The sequence below is a fragment of the Mobula birostris genome, unplaced genomic scaffold (assembly GCF_030028105.1).
Source record: "Mobula birostris isolate sMobBir1 unplaced genomic scaffold, sMobBir1.hap1 scaffold_1362, whole genome shotgun sequence".
Classification (NCBI taxonomy): Eukaryota; Metazoa; Chordata; class Chondrichthyes; order Myliobatiformes; family Myliobatidae; genus Mobula; species Mobula birostris.
In genome coordinates, this window is record NW_027274403.1 from 63,313 (window position 1) to 82,168 (window position 18,856).

Genomic DNA, 18,856 nt, shown 5'->3' on the forward strand with positions numbered 1-18,856 from the left:
TGTCTCAGTGAGTGTGTGTCTGAGTGAGTGTGTGTGTCTGAATGTGAGTGTGTGTCTGAGTGTCTGTGAGTGTGTGCATGTGTCTGAGTGTGAGTGAGTGTGTGCATGTGTCAGTGTGAGTGAGTGTGTGAGTCTCTGTGAGTAAGTGTGTGCATATGCCTGTGAATGTGTGAGTGTCTGTGAGTGAGTGTGTGAGTGTCAGTGAGTGAGTGTGTGTCTGTGAGTGTGTGTGTCTGAGTGTGTGTCTCTGAGTGAGTGTGTGCCTGAGTGTCTGTGAGTGTGTGTCTAAGTGTGAGTGTGTGTGTGTGTCTGAGTGTCTGTGAGTGTGTGTGTGTCTCAGTGAATTTGTCTGTGTGTCTGAGTGTCTGTGTGTCTGTGTTTGTGTTTCTCAGTGTGTGTGTGTCTGAGTGAACGAGTGTATATGTCTGAGTGCCATTGAGTATGTGTCTGAGTGTCTGTGAGTGAGTGAGTGTGTGTGTCTCAGTGTCAGTGTGTGTGTCTGAGTGTCAGTGAGTGTGTGTGAGTGTCTGTGAGTGAGTGTGTGTGTGTTTGTTTGTGCCTGAGTGAGTGAGTGTGTGTGTGTCTGAGAGTGTGTGCGTGTGTGTCAGAGTGTGTGTCTGAGTGTCAGTGAGTGTGTGTGTGTTTGTGTGTGTCTGAGTGTGTGTGTGTCTGAGAGTGAGTGCATGTGTGTCAGAGTCTGTGTGTGTCTGAGTGTCAGTGAGTGTGTATGTGTCTGAGTGAGTGCGTCTGTGTGTCTGAGTGTGAGTGAGTGTGTGTCTGAGTGAGTGAGTGTGAGTGTGTGTCTGAGTGTCTGTGAGTGAGTGTGTGTGTGTCTGAGTGTGAGTGAGTGAGTGAGTGTGTGTCTCAGTGTCTATGAGTGTGTGTGTCTGAGTGAGTGTGAGTGAGTGTCTGTGTGTGACTGTGTGCCTGAGCGTGAGAGTGTGTGTCTCATTGAGTGTGTGTGTGTCTGTGAGTGAGTGTATGAGTGTGGCTGAGTGTGAGTGAGTGTCTGTGAGTGAGTGTGTGTGTGTCTGAGTGAGTGTGTATGTCTGAATGTGAGTGTGTGTCTGAGTGTCCGTGAGAGTGTGCATGTGTCTGAGTGTGTGAGTGTGTGAGTCTCTGTGAGTAAGTGTGTGTGTGCCTGTGAGTGTGTGTGTGTCTGAGTGAGTGTGTGTCTGTGAGCATGTGAATGTGTGAGTGTCTGTGAGTGAGTGTGTGTGTGTGAGTGTGTGTCAGTGTGTGTGTAAGGGTGTGTGTCTGTGAGTGTGGGTGAGTGTCTGAGTATCTGTGAGTGTGTGTGTGTCTGAGTGTGTGTATGAGTGTGTGTCTCTGAGTGTGTGTGTGTCTGAGTGTCTGTGAATGTGTGTGTGTCTCAGTGAGTTTGTGTGTGTGTGTCTGAGTGTCTGTGTGTCTGTGTTTGTGTTTCTCAGTGTGTGTGTGTGTCTGAGTGAGCAAGTGTATATGTCTGAGTGCCATTGAGTATGTGTGTGTGTGTCTGTGTCTGTGAGTGTGCGTGTGTATCCGAGTGTCTGTGAGTGAGTGAGTGTGTGTGTCTGAGTGTCAGTGAATGTGTGTGAGTGTTTGTGTGTGTCTGAGTGAGTGTGTGTGTCTGAGTGTCAGTGAGTGAGTGTGTGTGTGTCTGAGAGTGAGTGTGTGTGTGTTTGTGTGCGTCTGAGTGTCCGAGTGTGTGTGTGTCTTAGTGTCAGTCAGTGTGTGTGTGTGTGTGTGTGTGTGTGTCTGAGCAAGAGTGTGTGTGTGTGAGTGTCTGTGACTCTGTGTGTGTGTGTCTCAGTGTGTGTGTGTATCTGAGTGAGCGAGTGTGTATGTCTGAGTGTCAGTGAGTATGTGTGTGTCTGAGTGTCTGTGAGTGTGTGTGTGTCTGAGTGTCTGTGTGTGAGTGTGTGTGTTTGTGGGTGTCTGAGTGAGTGTGTGTGGGTGTCTGAGTGAGTGTGTGTGTGTGTCTGAGAGTGAGTGCGTGTGTGTCAGAATGTGTGTGCCTGAGTGTCTGTGAGTGTGTGTGTGTGTTTGTGAGTGAGTATGTGTGTGTGTGTCTGAGTGATTGTGTGTGTCTGAGTGTCTGTGAGTGAGTGTGTGTGTGTCTGAGTGTGAGTGAGTGAGTGAGTGTGTGTCTCAGTGTCTATGAGTGTGTGTGTCTGAGTGAGTGTGAGTGAGTGTCTGTGTGTGACTGTGTGCCTGAGCGTGAGAGTGTGTGTCTCATTGAGTGTGTGTGTGTCTGTGAGTGAGTGTATGAGTGTGGCTGAGTGTGAGTGAGTGTCTGTGAGTGAGTGTGTGTGTGTCTGAGTGAGTGTGTATGTCTGAATGTGAGTGTGTGTCTGAGTGTCCGTGAGAGTGTGCATGTGTCTGAGTGTGTGAGTGTGTGAGTCTCTGTGAGTAAGTGTGTGTGTGCCTGTGAGTGTGTGTGTGTCTGAGTGAGTGTGTGTCTGTGAGCATGTGAATGTGTGAGTGTCTGTGAGTGAGTGTGTGTGTGTGAGTGTGTGTCAGTGTGTGTGTAAGGGTGTGTGTCTGTGAGTGTGGGTGAGTGTCTGAGTATCTGTGAGTGTGTGTGTGTCTGAGTGTGTGTATGAGTGTGTGTCTCTGAGTGTGTGTGTGTCTGAGTGTCTGTGAATGTGTGTGTGTCTCAGTGAGTTTGTGTGTGTGTGTCTGAGTGTCTGTGTGTCTGTGTTTGTGTTTCTCAGTGTGTGTGTGTGTCTGAGTGAGCAAGTGTATATGTCTGAGTGCCATTGAGTATGTGTGTGTGTGTCTGTGTCTGTGAGTGTGCGTGTGTATCCGAGTGTCTGTGAGTGAGTGAGTGTGTGTGTCTGAGTGTCAGTGAGTGTGTGTGAGTGTTTGTGTGTGTCTGAGTGAGTGTGTGTGTCTGAGTGTCAGTGAGTGAGTGTGTGTTTGTGTGCGTCTGAGTGTCCGAGTGTGTGTGTGTCTTAGTGTCAGTCAGTGTGTGTGTGTGTGTGTGTGTGTGTGTGTCTGAGCAAGAGTGTGTGTGTGTGAGTGTCTGTGACTCTGTGTGTGTGTGTCTCAGTGTGTGTGTGTATCTGAGTGAGCGAGTGTGTATGTCTGAGTGTCAGTGAGTATGTGTGTGTCTGAGTGTCTGTGAGTGTGTGTGTGTCTGAGTGTCTGTGTGTGAGTGTGTGTGTTTGTGGGTGTCTGAGTGAGTGTGTGTGGGTGTCTGAGTGAGTGTGTGTGTGTGTCTGAGAGTGAGTGCGTGTGTGTCAGAATGTGTGTGCCTGAGTGTCTGTGAGTGTGTGTGTGTGTTTGTGAGTGAGTATGTGTGTGTGTGTCTGAGTGATTGTGTGTGTCTGAGTGTCTGGAGTGAGTGTGTGTGTGTCTGAGTGAGTGCGTGTGTGTGTGTGAGCGTCTGTGAGTGAGTGTGTGTCTGTGTCTGAGTGTCTGAGTGTCAGTGAGTGTGTGTGTTTGTGAGTGAGTGCGTGTGTGTCTGTGAGTGAGTGAGCGTGTGTCTCAGTGTCTATGAGTGTGTGTTTGTGTCTGAGTGAGTGTGAGTGAGTGTCTGTGTGTGTCTGAGTGTCTATGAGTGAGTGTGTGTCTCATTGAGTGTGTGTGTGTCTGTGAGTGAGTGTGTGTCTGAGTGAGTGTGTGTGTCTTTGTCTCAGTGAGTGTGTGTGTGTGTATCTGAGTGTCTGTGAGTGAGTGTGTGTGTCTGAAAGTGAGTGTGTGTCTGAGTGTATGTGAGTGTGTGCGTGTGTCTGATTGTGAGTGAGTGTGTGTGTGTCTGAGTGTGATTGAGTGTGTGAGTCTCTGAGTAAGTGTGTGTGTGTCTGTGAATGTGTGAGTGTCTGAGTGTGTCTGTGAATGTGTGTGTGTCTGTGAGCATGTGAATGTGTGAGTGTCTGTGAGTGAGTGTGTTTCTGAGTGTCTGTGAGTGAGTGTGAGTGTCTGAGTGTGAGTGAGTGTGTGTGAGTGTGTGTGTGAGTGTGTGTTTCTGAGTGTGTGTGTGTGTGTCTGAGTGTCTGTGAGTGTGTGTGTCTCAGTGAGTTTGTGTGTGTGTGTCTGAGTGTCTGTGTGTCTGTGTTTGTGTTTCTCAGTGTGTGTGTGTGTCTGAGCGAGTGTATATGTCTGAGTGCCATTGAGTATGTGTGTGTGTCTGAGTGTCTGTGAGTATGCGTGTGTGTCTGAGTGTCTGTGAGTGTGTGTCAGTGTCAGTGAGTGTGTGTGAGTGTCTGTGTGTTTGTGTGTGTCTGAGTGAGTGTGTGTCTGAGAGTGTGTGCGTGTGTGTCAGAATATGTGTGTGTCTGAGTGTCAGTGAGTGAGTGTGTGTGTGTCTGAGAGTGAGTGTGTGTGTGTGTCGGTGACTCTGTCTGTGTGTCTCAGTGTGTGTGTGTCTGAGTGAGCGACTGTGTGTGTCTGAGTGTCTGTGAGTGTGTGCATGTGTCTGATTGTGAGTGAGTGTGTGTGTGTGTCTGAGTGTGATTGAGTGTGTGAGTCTCTGTGAGTAAGTATGTGTGTGCCTGTGAATATGTGAGTGTCTGAGTGAGTGTGTGTGTGTGTCGGTGACTCTGTCTGTGTGTCTCAGTGTGTGTGTGTGTCTGAGTGAGCGAGTGTGTATGTCTGAGTGCCAGTGAGTGTGTGTGTGTGTGTCTGAGTGTCTGTCAGTGTGTGTGTGTCTGAGTGTCTGTGAGTGTGTGTGTGTCTGAGTGTCAGTGTGTCTGAGTGTCAGTGTGTGTGAGTGTCTGTGAGTGAGTGAGTGTGTGTGTGTTTGTGTGTGTCTGAGTGAGTGTGTGTGTGTGTCTGAGAGTGTGTGCGTGTGTGTCAGAGTGTGTGTGTCTGAGTGTCTGTGAGTGTGTGTGTGTCTGTGAGTATGTGTGTGTGTCTGAGTGTCTGGAAGTGAGTGTGTGTGTGTGTCTGAGTGAGCGCGTGTGTGTGTGAGCGTCTGTGAGTGAGTGTGTGTCTGTGTCTGAGTGTCTGTGAGTGAGTGTGTGTGTTTGAGTGTCAGTGTGTGTGTGTATGTCTGTGAGTGAGTGCGTGTGTGTCTGAGTGTCAGTGAGTGTGTGTGTGTCTGTGAGTGAGTGCGTGTGTGTCTGAATGAGTGTGTGTGTGTGTCTGAGTGTCAGTGAGTGTGTGTGTGTGTCTGAGTGTCTGTGAGTGAGTGTGTGTGGCTGAGTGAGTGTGTCTGAGTGTCAGTGAGAGTGTGTGTGTCTCAGTGAGTGTGTGTGTCTGAGTGTCTGTGAATGAGTGTGTGTGTGTGTCTGAGTGAGTGTCTCAGTGTCTATGACTGTGTGTGTCTGAGTGTCAGTGAGTGTCTGTGTGTGTGTGTGTGTGTCTGTCTGAGTGTCAGTGAGTGTGTGTGTCTGAGTGAGTGTGTCTGAGTGTGAGAGTGTGTGTGTCTCAGTGAGTGTGTGTGAGTGAGTGTGTGTCTGAGCGAGTGTCTGTGTGTGTGTTTGTCTCAGTGAGTGTGTATGTGTGTGTATCTGAGTGTCTGTGAGTGTGTGTGTGTCTGAGTGAGTGTGTGTGTGTGAGTGTGTGTCTGAGTGTCTATGAGTGTGTGTGTCTGAGAGTGAGTGAGTGTGTGAGTGTCTGTGAGTGGGTGAGTGTGTGTGAATGTGTGTCTGAGTGTCTATGAGTGTGTGTGTCTCAGTGTCTGTGAGTCGGTGTGTGTGTCTGTGAGTGTGTGTATGCCTGAGTGAGTGTGTTAGTGTCTGTGAGTGTGTGTGTCTGAGTGTGTGGGTGTGTGTCTGAGTGAGAGTGTGTGTGTAAGGGTGTGTGTCTGTGAGTGAGTGTGTGAGTGTCTGTGAGTGGGTGTGTGTGTGTCTGTGAGTGTGTGTGTGTCTGAGTGAGTGTGAGTGTCTGTTAGTGAGTGTGTGTGTCAGTGAGTGTGTGTGTCTGAGTGTCAGTGAATGAGTGAGTGTCAGTGAGTGAGTGTGTGTGTCTGTGAGTGTGTGTGTGTGTGTCTGAATGTGAGTGAGTGCGTGTGTGTGTCTGTGAGTGTGTGTGTGTGTCTGAATGTGAGTGAGTGAGTGTGTGTCTGAGTGCGTGTGTGTGTGTGAGTGTCAGTGAATGAGTGTGTGTGTGTCTGAGTGTCTGTGAGTGAGTGTGTGTGGCTGAGTGAGTGTGTCTGAGTGTCAGTGAGAGTGTGTGTGTCTCAGTGAGTGTGTGTGTGTCTGTGAGTGAGTGTGTGTGAGTGTCTGTGTCTGAGTGAGTGTGTGTCTCAGTGTCTATGAGTGTGTGTGTCCGAGTGTCAGTGAGTGTCTCTGTGTGTGTGTGTGTGTGTGTGTGTCTGAGTGTCAGTGAGTGTGTGTGTCTGAGTGAGTGTGTCTGAGTGTGAGAGTGTGTGTGTCTCAGTGAGTGTGTGTGAGTGAGTGAGTGTGTGTCTGAGCGAGTGTCTGTGTGTGTGTTTGTCTCAGTGAGTGTGTATGTGTGTGTATCTGAGTGTCTGTGAGTGTGTGTGTGTCTGAGTGAGTGTGTGTGTGTGAGTGTGTGTCTGAGTGTCTATGAGTGTGTGTGTCTGAGAGTGAGTGAGTGTGTGAGTGTCTGTGAGTGGGTGAGTGTGTGTGAATGTGTGTCTGAGTGTCCATGAGTGTGTGTGTCTCAGTGTCTGTGAGTCGGTGTGTGTGTCTGTGAGTGTGTGTGTGCCTGAGTGAGTGTGTTAGTGTCTGTGAGTGTGTGTGTCTGAGTGTGTGGGTGTGTGTCTGAGTGAGAGTGTGTGTGTAAGGGTGTGTGTCTGTGAGTGAGTGTGTGAGTGTCTGTGAGTGGGTGTGTGTGTGTCTGTGAGTGTGTGTGTGTCTGAGTGAGTGTGAGTGTCTGTTAGTGAGTGTTTGTGTCAGTGAGTGTGTGTGTCTGAGTGTCAGTGAATGAGTGAGTGTCAGTGAGTGAGTGTGTGTGTCTGTGAGTGTGTGTGTGTGTGTCTGAATGTGAGTGAGTGCGTGTGTGTGTCTGTGAGTGTGTGTGTGTGTCTGAATGTGAGTGAGTGCGTGTGTGTCTGAGTGCGTGTGTGTGTGTGTGAGTGTCAGTGAATGAGTGTGTGTGTGTCTGAGTGTCTGTGAGTGAGTGTGTGTGGCTGAGTGAGTGTGTCTGAGTGTCAGTGAGAGTGTGTGTGTCTCAGTGAGTGTGTGTGTGTCTGTGAGTGAGTGTGTGTGAGTGTCTGTGGGTGAGTGAGTGTGTGTCTGAGTGAGTGTCTGTGTGTGTTTGTCTCAGTGAGTGTGTGTGTCTGAGTGTCTGTGAATGAGTGTGTGTGTCTGAGTGAGTGTGTGTCTCAGTGTCTATGAGTGTGTGTGTGTCCGAGTGTCAGTGAGTGTCTGTGTGTGTCTGAGTGTCAGTGAGTGTGTGTGTCTGAGTGAGTGTGTCTGAGTGTGAGAGTGTGTGTGTCTCAGTGAGTGTGTGTGAATGTCTGTGAGTGAGTGTGTGTCTGAGTGAGTGTCTGTGTGTGTGTTTGTCTCAGTGAGTGTGTGTGTGTGTCTGAGTGTGAGTGAGTGAGTGAGTGGGTGAGTGTGTGTGAATGCGTGTCTGAGTGTCTATGAGTGTGTGTGTCTGAGTGTGAGTGAGTGTGAGAGTGTCTGTGAGTGTGTGTGTGCGTGTCTGTGAGTGAGTGTGTGTATCTGAGTGTCTGTGAATGAGTGTGTGTGTCTGAGTGAGTGTATGTGTGTCCGAGTGTCAGTGAGTGTCTGTGTGTGTCTGAGTGTCAGTGAGTGTGTGTGTCTGAGTGAGTGTGTCTGAGTGTGAGAGTGTGTGTGTCTCAGTGAGTGTGTGTGAATGTCTGTGAGTGAGTGTGTGTCTGAGTGAGTGTCTGTGTGTGTTTGTCTCAGTGAGTGTGTGTGTGTGTCTGAGTGTGAGTGAGTGAGTGGGTGAGTGTGTGTGAATGCGTGTCTGAGTGTCTATGAGTGTGTGTGTCTGAGTGTGAGTGAGTGTGAGAGTGTCTGTGAGTGTGTGTGTGTGTGTCTGTGAGTGTGTGTGTGCGTGTCTGAGTGTCTGTGAGTGTGTGTATGTGTCTGAGTGTGTTTGTGTGTAAGAGTGTCTACAGGCAATAGTGGAGAGCGTGTCCACTGAGTCCACATGGGCAGGACTCAAAAATAAGTCCATGGCTCCCTGACAGTGGCCCCACAGGTCAATATGGTGGTACTGTACTGTTCAAAAGTTGGGAAGTTGTGTTGCAGCTTCATAAAACCGTGTCCAGGCTGCATCTGGAGTAGTACACTCAGTTCTGGTCGTCCCATTGCAGGAAGGATGTGAGAGTGCTTTGCAGAGGGTGCAGAAGAGATTCACCAGGATTCTGCCTGGATTGGAGAGAATGAGCGTTAACGAGAGATTGGAAAAACTTGTGTTTGTCTGGAGCAGCGGACTGGAGATCTGATAGTGGTTCAGAAGTTTATGAGAGGCACAGATAGACTGGGCAGCGGTGGAAATGTTTAATACCAGAGGGCATGTACTGAAGATGAGTGGGGAGGTGTGCGGTGGGTGTCCAGAGTGGTGGTGGGGCCAGTTATGATCGAGCTGTTTAAGAGACTGTTGGGCCGGAGTATGGGTGTATGGATGTACAGGGAATGGAGGGGTGTGGACATTGTGCAGGCAGAAGGCATTAGTTCAGTTCGATTACGAACGTAACAACCCGGTACGGCTGCGGCTGAGGGGCCTGTTCCTGTATGGTACTGCTCTGTTTCACAGCAGTGCCACTGAACGGCAGTCAGTGAGGCCGGTCACAGCACAGGAGAGGTAAGAGGCTGAGTCTTCCCCTAAATTCTCCAGCCGCTGATCGCCAGCTGACTGAATCGAGCTGTTCTCACTCTGCACCCCAGCACTGTGGTTGTGAAACACAATTACAGCACCAGCAACCCCAGTTCAACTCCTGACACTGTCTGTGAGGCCGCGTGGGTTTCCTCCGGGTGCTCGGGTTTCCTCCCACAGCCCAAAGGGTTGGGATGAGAGAGTTGTGAGAGCTTCTATGTTGACGCCAGCACGTCCTCAGACTGTGGCCATTGATGCAATCAACACATTTCACTGTGTGTTTTAATGTTCATGTGACAAATTATCTGATAAAGCTAATCTTAAATGTAAAGATTTTTATTGATTGTCTGGAATCTTTACTCCTCAGAGATGTGTCCATGACTATTTCACACCCATTCTGATTTCTGTTAACTTCACCATGGAGGGAGAAGAGATGCTGGAGAATGAGGGCCTGCGGCCGATATTGAACGACAGATGCAACACCACACATCTTGGCCAGGTACGGTCTTGCGTTTAACGTCAGAGAGGGAGAGGCGTCAAGAGGGATGGTGTGAGAAAGTTGGATTAAATTCATCAAACCATTAAGCCCAGTGGGGCAGATGCTAGCCCTGGACAAATTCACTGTGGGTGCATACCAGAGTGTCTGCCAGGTTTTAACCATGATCTCCCTCTGTCCCACTGACATCAGCTGTTCTTCGAGCGAGACTGCGCACTGGGGAGTCTTTGTCCCGACTACCTCCGAATCCTCTTCAATTTCTCTAGGTAAGTCTGCTCCACTGTCCCTCCATCCGCTTCAGTGCTCCCCCATCCACTCCACTGGCGCCCCCCTGTATGTTCTGTCGCTGTTCTCCCCTCACTTTCTCCTGTACATCACTGTGTCCCCTCCCCCTATCTCCCACTCATCTTTCCATCCCTTCACCCTTCCCCTCCCCCTCCCCCCTTCCCCCTCTGCCCCCACTCCCTCACCCCTCATGTGGTGAATGCACACAGTCTTTTCCCCGGGGATGGGGAATCAAGAACTAGTGGGTGCAGGTTTCAGGATAGTGTGGAGAGATTTAATAGGAACCTGAGGGGCAACTTTTTCACCAAGAGGGTGGGGTGGTCTGTATATAGAATGAGCTCCCAGAGGAAATGGTTAAGGCACATTTCAAAGAACCTCGGACGGGTACATCAATAGGAAGGGTTTGGAGGAATACAGGCCAAACGTGGGCAATTAGGACTAGCTGAAGTAGATCAGGATGGGCACAACCCACGTGCATGATGATGGACGTGTCCACTCTGGTTCATCGGGTTGGAGATGATGCCGGCGTCTGATCATGTGACGGGGTGTCAGGGGACAGGAGCAATACTGTGTGTTTGCTTTTGCAGAGGGAACGAGCTGGTGCTAGGGAGGGACACTGTGCTGAGGGTCCAAGTGTCCTTGGAGAACGCTGGTGATGACGCCTACATGGCCCAGCTCACCTTCCACCATCCCAACTGGCTTACCTTCAAAAGAGTCATCCTTGACCAGGTAAGGCCAGTGTGGGATGATCCAGTGCGGGAGAGGAGGGGAGAGGGCAGAGAGGGACATTTCTGTGTGATGGGACGGTGTGGAGGGAGCTTCACCCTGTGTCTGACCCCGGAAGTGTGTGATGGGACGGTGTGGAGGGAGATTCACTCTGTGTCTGACCCCAGAAGTGTGTGATGGGACAGTGTGGAGGGAGATTCACTCTGTGTCTGACCGCTGGATGTGTGATGGGACGGCGTGGAGGGAGATTCACTCTGTGTCAGACCCCGGGAGTGCATGATGGGACAGTGTGGAGAGAGATTCACTCTGTGTCTGACCCTGGGAGTGTGTGATGGGACAGGGTGGAGGGAGATTCACTCTGTGTCTGACCGCTGGAGTGTGTGATGGGACGGTGTGGAGGGAGAGTCAATCTATATCTGACCCTAGGGGTGTGTGATGGGACGGTGTGGAGGGAGTTTCACTCTGTGTCTGACCCCAGGAATGTGTGATGGGACGGTGTGGAGGGAGTTTCACTCTTTGTCTGACCCCGGGAGTGTGAGATGGGACGGTGTGGAGGGAGATTCACTCTGTGTCTGACCCCTTTTTTTTTCTCTCTACAAAATTCTTTATTACAAATGTCGGTGCTATACAATATTTACAAAACCAGTGACTAACATATTTACTACACTACAAACAGACAATACATGTTAAACCAATATATTGCCATCCTCATCAATGATGGCATTTACACCCCGCGGAGCCCAACGGTCCCGGAACACCTCGACGGTCGCCGTGGACTGCGCGTATTCCTTTTCAATATTCACCCGGGCACGAACATACCCCCTAAACATAGCCAGGCAGTCCGCCCGGGGAGAACCTCCTGCCACCCTTTTCCAGGAGCCACGGATGGCAATTTTCGCCAGCCCCAGGAGCAAGTTGACAAGGACATCCTCATCCCTCTGTGACCCCCTCCTTACTGGATGACCATATATGAATAGGGTGGGACTGAAATGCAAGCGGAAGGCGAGAAGCAGCCCACGCAAATACGCGAAAAGGGGCTGCAGCCTCACACACTCCACGTACATATGGTACACGGTCTCCTCCAGCCCGCAGAAGTGACACGCGGCTGGGAGATCCGTGTACAGACTAAAGAACTTATTGCAGGGCACCGCTTTATGCAGCACCCTCCAGCCGAGATCCCCAAGGTGCATGGGAAGGACTCCCTTGTAAAGGGACTTCCATTGGGGACCCCCCTCACCTCCAGGTGGAAAGACCGACCGCCATGGCGTGTCGGGACGGTGGACAAATGCTAGGAAGTGGAGGGTGTGGAGCAGCAGCCCATAAAGGTACCTCCTGCCTGCATCCCTGAATGGGATTGTGGGTGTCGATGAAAGACGGCTCAAGTTGTGTGGATTCGTCTCTCGGGTAAGGCTGCGGGGCTTGGGCCCGACGAGCAGCTCAGCCCGAGTCGTTCCACACACCTGAGCCGCACTGACATCCGTTGAGGCAGGGCAAGGGTCGGCCAGGACCCCGCCCTCTGCCAGAGGAGGGGATTCCCGGCCTGAGGCAACCATGTTCCAGACTCTCAGTAGGTCCTGATAGAAGCCGGGCAGCCTCTGCAAAGCAGCACGGCTGACGCCCGCCGGTGGTAGCTGCATATATTCGGCAAGACAGCAGCCCCTCCGGAGGAAGAAAGTCGCCAACACGTGCCACCTGGGAGGGTGCTCGGCGTACAGGAATCTCTGCAGAGTCCTGAGGCAGAGAGCCGCCAGTCGTGTGCGTACACACACCAGCAACTGTCCGCCCTCTCCCACTGGGAGACTCAGAACCGATGCAGAGACCCAGTGCTTCCTGTTTCCCCAGAAGAAGTCCACTAGCTTCCTCTGCATTCTTGCGACAAAAGGGGCGGGGGGGGGGCAAGGTGACCATCCGGTACCACAACATGGAGGCCACCAGCTGGTTTATGACCACCACCCTGCCTCGATAGGAAAGCACCCTGAGAAGGCCTGACCAGCGCCCTAGCCGGGCCATGACCTTTGTCTCCAGGTCCTGCCAGTTCGCCAGCCAGGTCTCCCCAGAAGGACTCAGGTAGACTCCCAGCTAGAGAAGACGTCTGGTGTTCCACTCAAAAGCTCTCATCTCCTCCGGCAGGGAGTCCACCTGCCACTGGCCTACTAAGTGTCCGGAACATTTCGCCCAGTTGATCCTGGCGGAGGATGCCGCTGAGAAAACATCTTGGCACTCGTGCATCCTCCGCGGGTCACAGGGGTCTGTCATCATGAGGAGTACGTCATCGGCGTAGGTCGAGAGGACGACCCCCATGTCCGGTTCGCGCAGAACCAGACCTGTCAGCCTTCGCCGAAGAAGGCCGAGGAATGGCTCGACACAGATCGCATACAGTTGACCGGACATGGGGCACCCTTGACGCACTCCTCTTCGGAAGTGGATAGGTCCTGTCAATGATCCGTTAATCTTAACTAGGCACTCTGCGGCAGAGTACAGGAGCCGAACTCGGGCCACAAAGTGTGGTCCGAGCCCAAAAGCCTGCAGGGTGCCCACCAGGAAACTGTGGTCCACCCGGTCAAAAGCCTTCTCCTGGTCAAGAGAAAAAAACGCTGCCGGGGTCCCAGTCTCCTGGAGTAGGTGGATCAGGTCCCGTACTAGGTGGACATTGTCCTGGATGGAGCGGCCCGGTACTGTGTAAGATTGGTCAGGATGGACCACCTGTCCAATTACCGAAACCAGACGGCTGGCCATTGCCCGGGCGAAGATCTTGTAGTCCGCGCACAAGAGGGAGACCGGCCGCCAGTTCTTTAGCAGGCGGAGGTCTCCCTTCTTGGGCAGTAGGACCACAACAGCTCTTCGCCATGAGAGGGGCATTTCTCCGGTGGCTAGGCTCTTCCCTAGGACAAGGCTGTAATCATCCCCCAGGACATCCCAAAAAGCCTGATAAAACTCAACACTAAGTCCATCCAAACCAGGGGACTTGCCCCTCCGGAGTTGCCGAAGGGCAGTGGACAGCTCCTCCCGAGTCAGGGGGGCATCCAGACGCACTGCGTCCTCTGGGCTGACCTTAGGCAAATCCTTCCAGACCTCATTACACGCCTCCGCATTTGACGGATCAGGCGAGAATAAGGACCGATAGAATGAACGGACCTCGTTGTTAATTCCATCAGGGTCCGTGATGGAGGAGCCATCGGCAGCCAGCAGCTCCACTAGCTGCTTTTGAGCTCCCCGCCACCTTTCCAACGAGTAGAAGAAGGGTGAGCCACGGTCCAAATCCTGCAGCATTTGGATCCGTGACCTCACGTACGCACCTCGGGACTGCTGAAGCTGCAGGTTCCTTAGTGCGTCCTTCTTCTCCTGGTATTCCTGCCACAGCTGTTGGTCTCCAGCGGTCGGACCGAGGCGGGACTCCAGGTCAAGCAACGCTCTCTCAAGCCGCTCAACCTCAGAGCTCCGCCTCTTTGTCTCCCCCCCCCCCCCCAGTGCACTCCCGACATAAAAACTGGATGTGGGCTTTGCCCACATCCCACCATAGCCGTAGGGAGCAGAACTCTCTCCGCCTCTCCTTCCAGGAGACCCAGAAAGCTCGGAATGAATCCCGGAATCGGCTGTCCTCCAGCAGCCGGTTGTTAAACTGCCAATACCCGGATCCCACCCGAGGGTGTAGTGGAATAAATTCCATCCACACAAGGTGATGATCCGAGCACGACACCGGCCGCATGGAGGACGCCGACACGCGGGAGACGTAGGCCCGAGAGATGTAAATGCGGTCTATCCTGGAACCTCCTTCTCTAGACCTTCTCGAGAAGGCGCTAGAGTTGGGGTGAAGATTCCGCCAGCTGTCCACCAAGTCAAAGGAGCCGACTAGCTCCTTTAACTTTTTTGCCGATGCTGGGTCGCGTTGGAGGCCCGAACGGTCCTCCGCCTCGAGGGTGCAATTGAAATCTCCCCCGAGGATGACGCAATCCCCAGGATCGATGGAGCTCAGCAGGGTGGACGGCTGGCAGAATAGGCGCGTCTGCATCACACCGCGCCTGGGAGCATACACATTGATAAAATGCAATGGTACGCCATCCAGGCGCACAACCAGGTGGAGCAGACGGCCGGGCACAACGTCCTGGACTCTTTCAATTACTGGCTGGAAGGTCGGGGCCAACAGGATCGCCACCCCGCTAGAAATGGAGTTGAGGTGGCTCATGTAGACCCCGCCCTGCCACTCCAGGAGCCAAGCAGACTCGTCCCCAGCGATGGTATGGGTTTCCTGCAGGAAACTCACCGTATACCGCCCATCCCTGAGGGCTGAGAGATTGTTACGCCTGCGAAGAGGACCCCTGCTGCCGTTTACATTGAGACTAGCTATGGTAAGCTTCATGTCGGGAGCACACTAGGTCTCAGCAGCTGTGCCCATTTCGGTGAGAGCGGAGGCGCCCTCCACCACACTGTCCGGAAAGAAAGCAAGAATACTTTTTGCCTTCCGGGCTCGAGCGGTACCAGCGACACCCTGTGACCCACCATCCCCCGTAGGAGCGAGGCTGCTTCTCCCTCTAATGTCCCTTACTAGGTCATCAAGGAAAGATTTTAGTTGCCGTCTGTCGTTCCCCGCCACCGCATTCCTCTTTCCCTTTCCCTTTCGTCCGAGGATGACTTGCAGGGACCTCACCAGCCTCGGCATGCTGGTCCAGCGTAGCGAGGCTAGTTGAGGCCGGTGCTTGGCACCCTCAGAGGTGAGAATAAAATGCTTAATTTCCTCTACAGGTATCAATGGGGACTTCTCAGGAGGGGTGAGGATGTCCATTGTTTCAGTATTGAAAGAGTCCCCCTCCAACCCGTCACTGCAGACAGAATCCCCATCGGCCTCCCCGCATGTTCCAATAGATGGCTGCGCTTGTGACCCATACCGCGCAGCGGGCACCTCGCTCTTACCTGCCCGCTCCACCGTCGCATCAGCCTCATCCACATTTGCGACAGTGGAGGGACAATCCCCAGGGACTCCCTGCAAGTCATTAATTGCTGGGGTCGATATTCACAGTAAATCGCCCTCCCCAGGGGGCAGGCATAGAGGGGAACCCGGCACCTTTGGTCCATGGGATTCACAAGCAGCCTGGTGCTGAGAATGAGAGAGCTTTGTCTCGTCTCCTCTTACATTATTCGGTACACTGGCCTCCAGAGAGGCGCTGACTTGTAGGTCCTGGGTGGAGGCCTCCAGGGCTGCCTCATTCGTGCAAACAGGGTTATCACAAGCTTTTTGCACAACCACACCATCTACCCCAGGACTGGTGGCAACATCTGGGGACTCAGGTTTAGATCCAACCCCTACCCGGATTCCCACCCCTTCCTGGGACTCCCCCGCATCTACATCCCCTGCCCTCTTGCGGGAACGTTCCCTTCTCCTCTTCACGCCGGAGGAGCACACAGGTGCAGGCTTCACCGATGGGGCGGCGCTTTCTGTTTCCATCGCCCCGTCTGCTTGCGCACCTCCCCGAGCCCCACGCTCCACTTCAGGCGAAATGGGCGTGAGCTCTGCAGCCTCAAAGGCCCGCTTCTTACTGTGTTTGGATTTCCCCTTTGCCTTCTTACTCCGCACAGACTCCACCCCGTCCCCCACCTGAACCACAGGGAGAGGAGCAGGGACCGACCCAACCGTAGGAGTAGGGACAAGGGTAGGGGTAGGGGTAGGGGCAGGGTGAGGGGCTGGGGCAGGATCACGGGCGGGGGCAGGGTCAGATGCAGGCGCAGACGCACGCGCAGGAGTAGGATCAGGGGCAGAGGTAGCTGGGGCACTGGTGCCCGAAATGGGCTCCCTCGGGTTCCGGGCGGCAGGACAGTCCCTCCGAAAGTGCCCCACCCCCCCTGCACGCATGGCACCGTGGGCGCTCGGAGCTCCAGTACACCTGATAATCCACTCCCTCGTGCCGGACAGTAAACCGGCCCTCAACATCGTCCTCCCTTTCCAGCTGCATGAATACCTGACGCCGGAAAGAGATTACGGTGCGGAGGGTGCGTCTCTTAAATTTGTGTCGGATGGCAGTGATCTCCGACCTTACTTGCCCTAAACGGGCCAGTGGGGGGTAGCAAGTCCTCATTTGGAATGAAAGGCTTAACATGCCCAAGCACGATACGTTGCGTGGGGGCCGTCACCAGCTCCATAGGTAAAAAGATGTTGTCTACCGTGACTCCCCTGCTTAGGGCCCGGTGCACTAGCTTTTTATTCGCCAGATAAAACACCGCCTTTCCGAACTCCTTCTCGGTGGCCAGAATACCACCTTTCCCCACAAGGTCCTCCATTGCCTCCGTACATTTTTCTAGTGTCATTCCAGGGCGCAAAATACATTGCACCCCACGTTCCACCTTCACCGACCGAAACAGGGCGTTGTCCGAGGCCGGGGAGGCAGCCGCCCTTGCGTAACTCCCCGAAGGCCCGCGACTCCCTGGAGACCGGTCCGGCATGCTGGCGCTCTTTCCAGTCCGAGAATCCTACAGCGGTGCCCGTTAGAAGTCCTGGAACGAGTTGAATAACTGGCCGGGAAAGTTTGCAGTTTCCGGCTTCCTGGCGAGTGGCCAGCGGCCGCAGCTGGGAGCTACGCAATTAGCAGCCGCCAACAAACCCAGCCCAAACCGGCCGTAAAACTCCACACCGAGCTTCCGCACCAGCGCCGTCACTCACTCGGTTGTCCAAGAGACTTTTAGAGCCACCTCCAAAGTATTCCACGAACTTTATCCAGTAGTTTTGCCTCGATTTCTCCCAGCTCAGTCAGCACAGCTTCTCTCTGTGTCTGACCCCGGGAGTGTGTGATGGGACAGTGTGGAGGGAGATTCACTCTGTGTCTGACCCCGGGAGTGTGTGATGGGACGGTGTGGAGGGAGATTCACTCTGTGTCTGACCCCGGGAGTGTGTGTTGGGACGGTGTGGAGGGAGCATCACTCTGTGTCTGACCGCGGGAGTGTGTGTTGGGACGGTGTGGAGGGAGATTCACTCTGTGTCTGACCCCGGGAGTGTGTGATGGGACGGTGTGGAGGGAGATTCACTCTGTGTCTGACCCCGGGAGTGTGTGATGGGACGGTGTGGAGGGAGCTTCACTCTGTGTCTGACCACGGGAGTGTGTGATGGGACAGTGTGGAGGGAGATTCTTTCTGTGTCTGACCCCGGGAGTGTGTGATGGGACGGTGTGGAGGGAGATTAACTCTGGTCTGACCCCGGGAGTGTGTGATGGGACGGTGTGGAGGGAGATTCACTCTGTGTCTGACCCCGGGAGTGTGTGATGGGACGGTGTGGAGGGAGATTAACTCTGTGTCTGACCCCGGGCGTGTGTGATGGGACAGTGTGGAGGGAGCTTCACTCTGTGTCTGACCCCAGGAGTGTGTGTGATGGGACAGTGTGGAGGGAGATTCACTCTGTGTCTGACCCCGGGGGGGGGGGGGTGTGATGGAACGTGTGGATGGAGATTCACTCTGTGTCTGACCCCGGGAGTGTGTGATGGGATGGTGTGGAGGGAGGTTCACTCTGTGTCTGACCCCGGGAGTGTGTGATGGGACGGTGTGGAGGGAGATTTACTCTGTGTCTGACCCCCGGAGTGTGTGATGGGACGTGTGAAGGGGGATTCACTCTGTGTCTGACCCCAGGAGTGTGTGATGGGACGGTGTGGAGGGAGATTCACTCTGTGTCTGACCCCAGGAGTGTGTGTGATGGGACAGTGTGGAGGGAGATTCACTCTGTGTCTGACCCCGGGGGGGGGGGGGGTGTGATGGAACGTGTGGAGGGAGGTTCACTCTGTGTCTGACCCCGGGAGTGTGTGATGGGACAGTGTGGAGGGAGGTTCACTCTGTGTCTGACCCCGGGAGTGTGTGATGGGACGGTGTGGAGGGAGATTTACTCTGTGTCTGACCCCCGGAGTGTGTGATGGGACATGTGAAGGGGGATTCACTCTGTGTCTGACCCCAGGAGTGTGTGATGGGACGGTGTGGAGGGAGATTCACTCTGTGTCTAACCCGTGATATTAAACTTCAGACAGGTAGTTCCCCTGTTGACTGTAGTGGGGAGTTGAAAAGAGAGCGTGGGGAAACGGAGACACTCGCCTGTCTTGTGAGGGATCCCGTTTTTCTCCGAGGAACACAGGTACGTCTCTTCCTTTTGCCACACTTCACAGGGGGATTTGCCTTCTCTTGCCTTCTCAGGATTTGGGATCCTCGAGCTGAGACTCGCTCCCCACCCAAGGTGCCTCCTCGTTCACTCACAGCTCCTGAGCTGCAGGGTCCAGCCCGCAGTGTGATCAGGTAGGGAGTGCCAGTTCTCAGACCAAGGATCAGTGAAGGGAGAGTGGGGTACCGCCTAGTCAGGACGGGATGTGGGCTCTGAGGGTGACTGCAGGGTTGGGGGCGGGTGCGGGGAACTAGTTCTGTGCAGTTTCCTGGGCTTCTGCCCTCCTCCTCACCCTGCCTGGGCGAGGAATCTCAGTCCTGAAGATATCGAGGTGACGAGCACCAGCGGTGGTGGCTGGGTTTCCTCCGGGGATCGGGGGGTGGGGAGGTGGTCTGCTGGGTCCTGGGTAGTGTTGAGCCTTTCGTGTGTTATGGAGAGCAGAGGACACAGGACAGCTCAGGAACCGGCCCTTCGGCCCACGATCCTGTACTGGACTAACTGGGTTAATGGATAGAATTCTCTTTACACTGAGGTCGAGACAG

The 18,856-nt window shown here is 53.5% G+C and overlaps 1 protein-coding gene across 1 annotated transcript in view; it reads left to right on the plus strand.

The window, feature by feature from the left end:
- The window catches only part of LOC140192449 (integrin alpha-X-like), a 77,449-nt gene that overhangs the window by 38,060 nt on the left and 20,533 nt on the right, over positions 1–18,856 (plus strand). The window contains exons 14-17 of the mRNA XM_072250046.1: positions 9,053–9,184; positions 9,374–9,447; positions 10,054–10,195; positions 18,183–18,290. Of these exons, the coding sequence (XP_072106147.1) occupies positions 9,053–9,184; positions 9,374–9,447; positions 10,054–10,195; positions 18,183–18,290 (456 nt within the window). The remainder of the gene's footprint in view (positions 1–9,052; positions 9,185–9,373; positions 9,448–10,053; positions 10,196–18,182; positions 18,291–18,856) is intronic.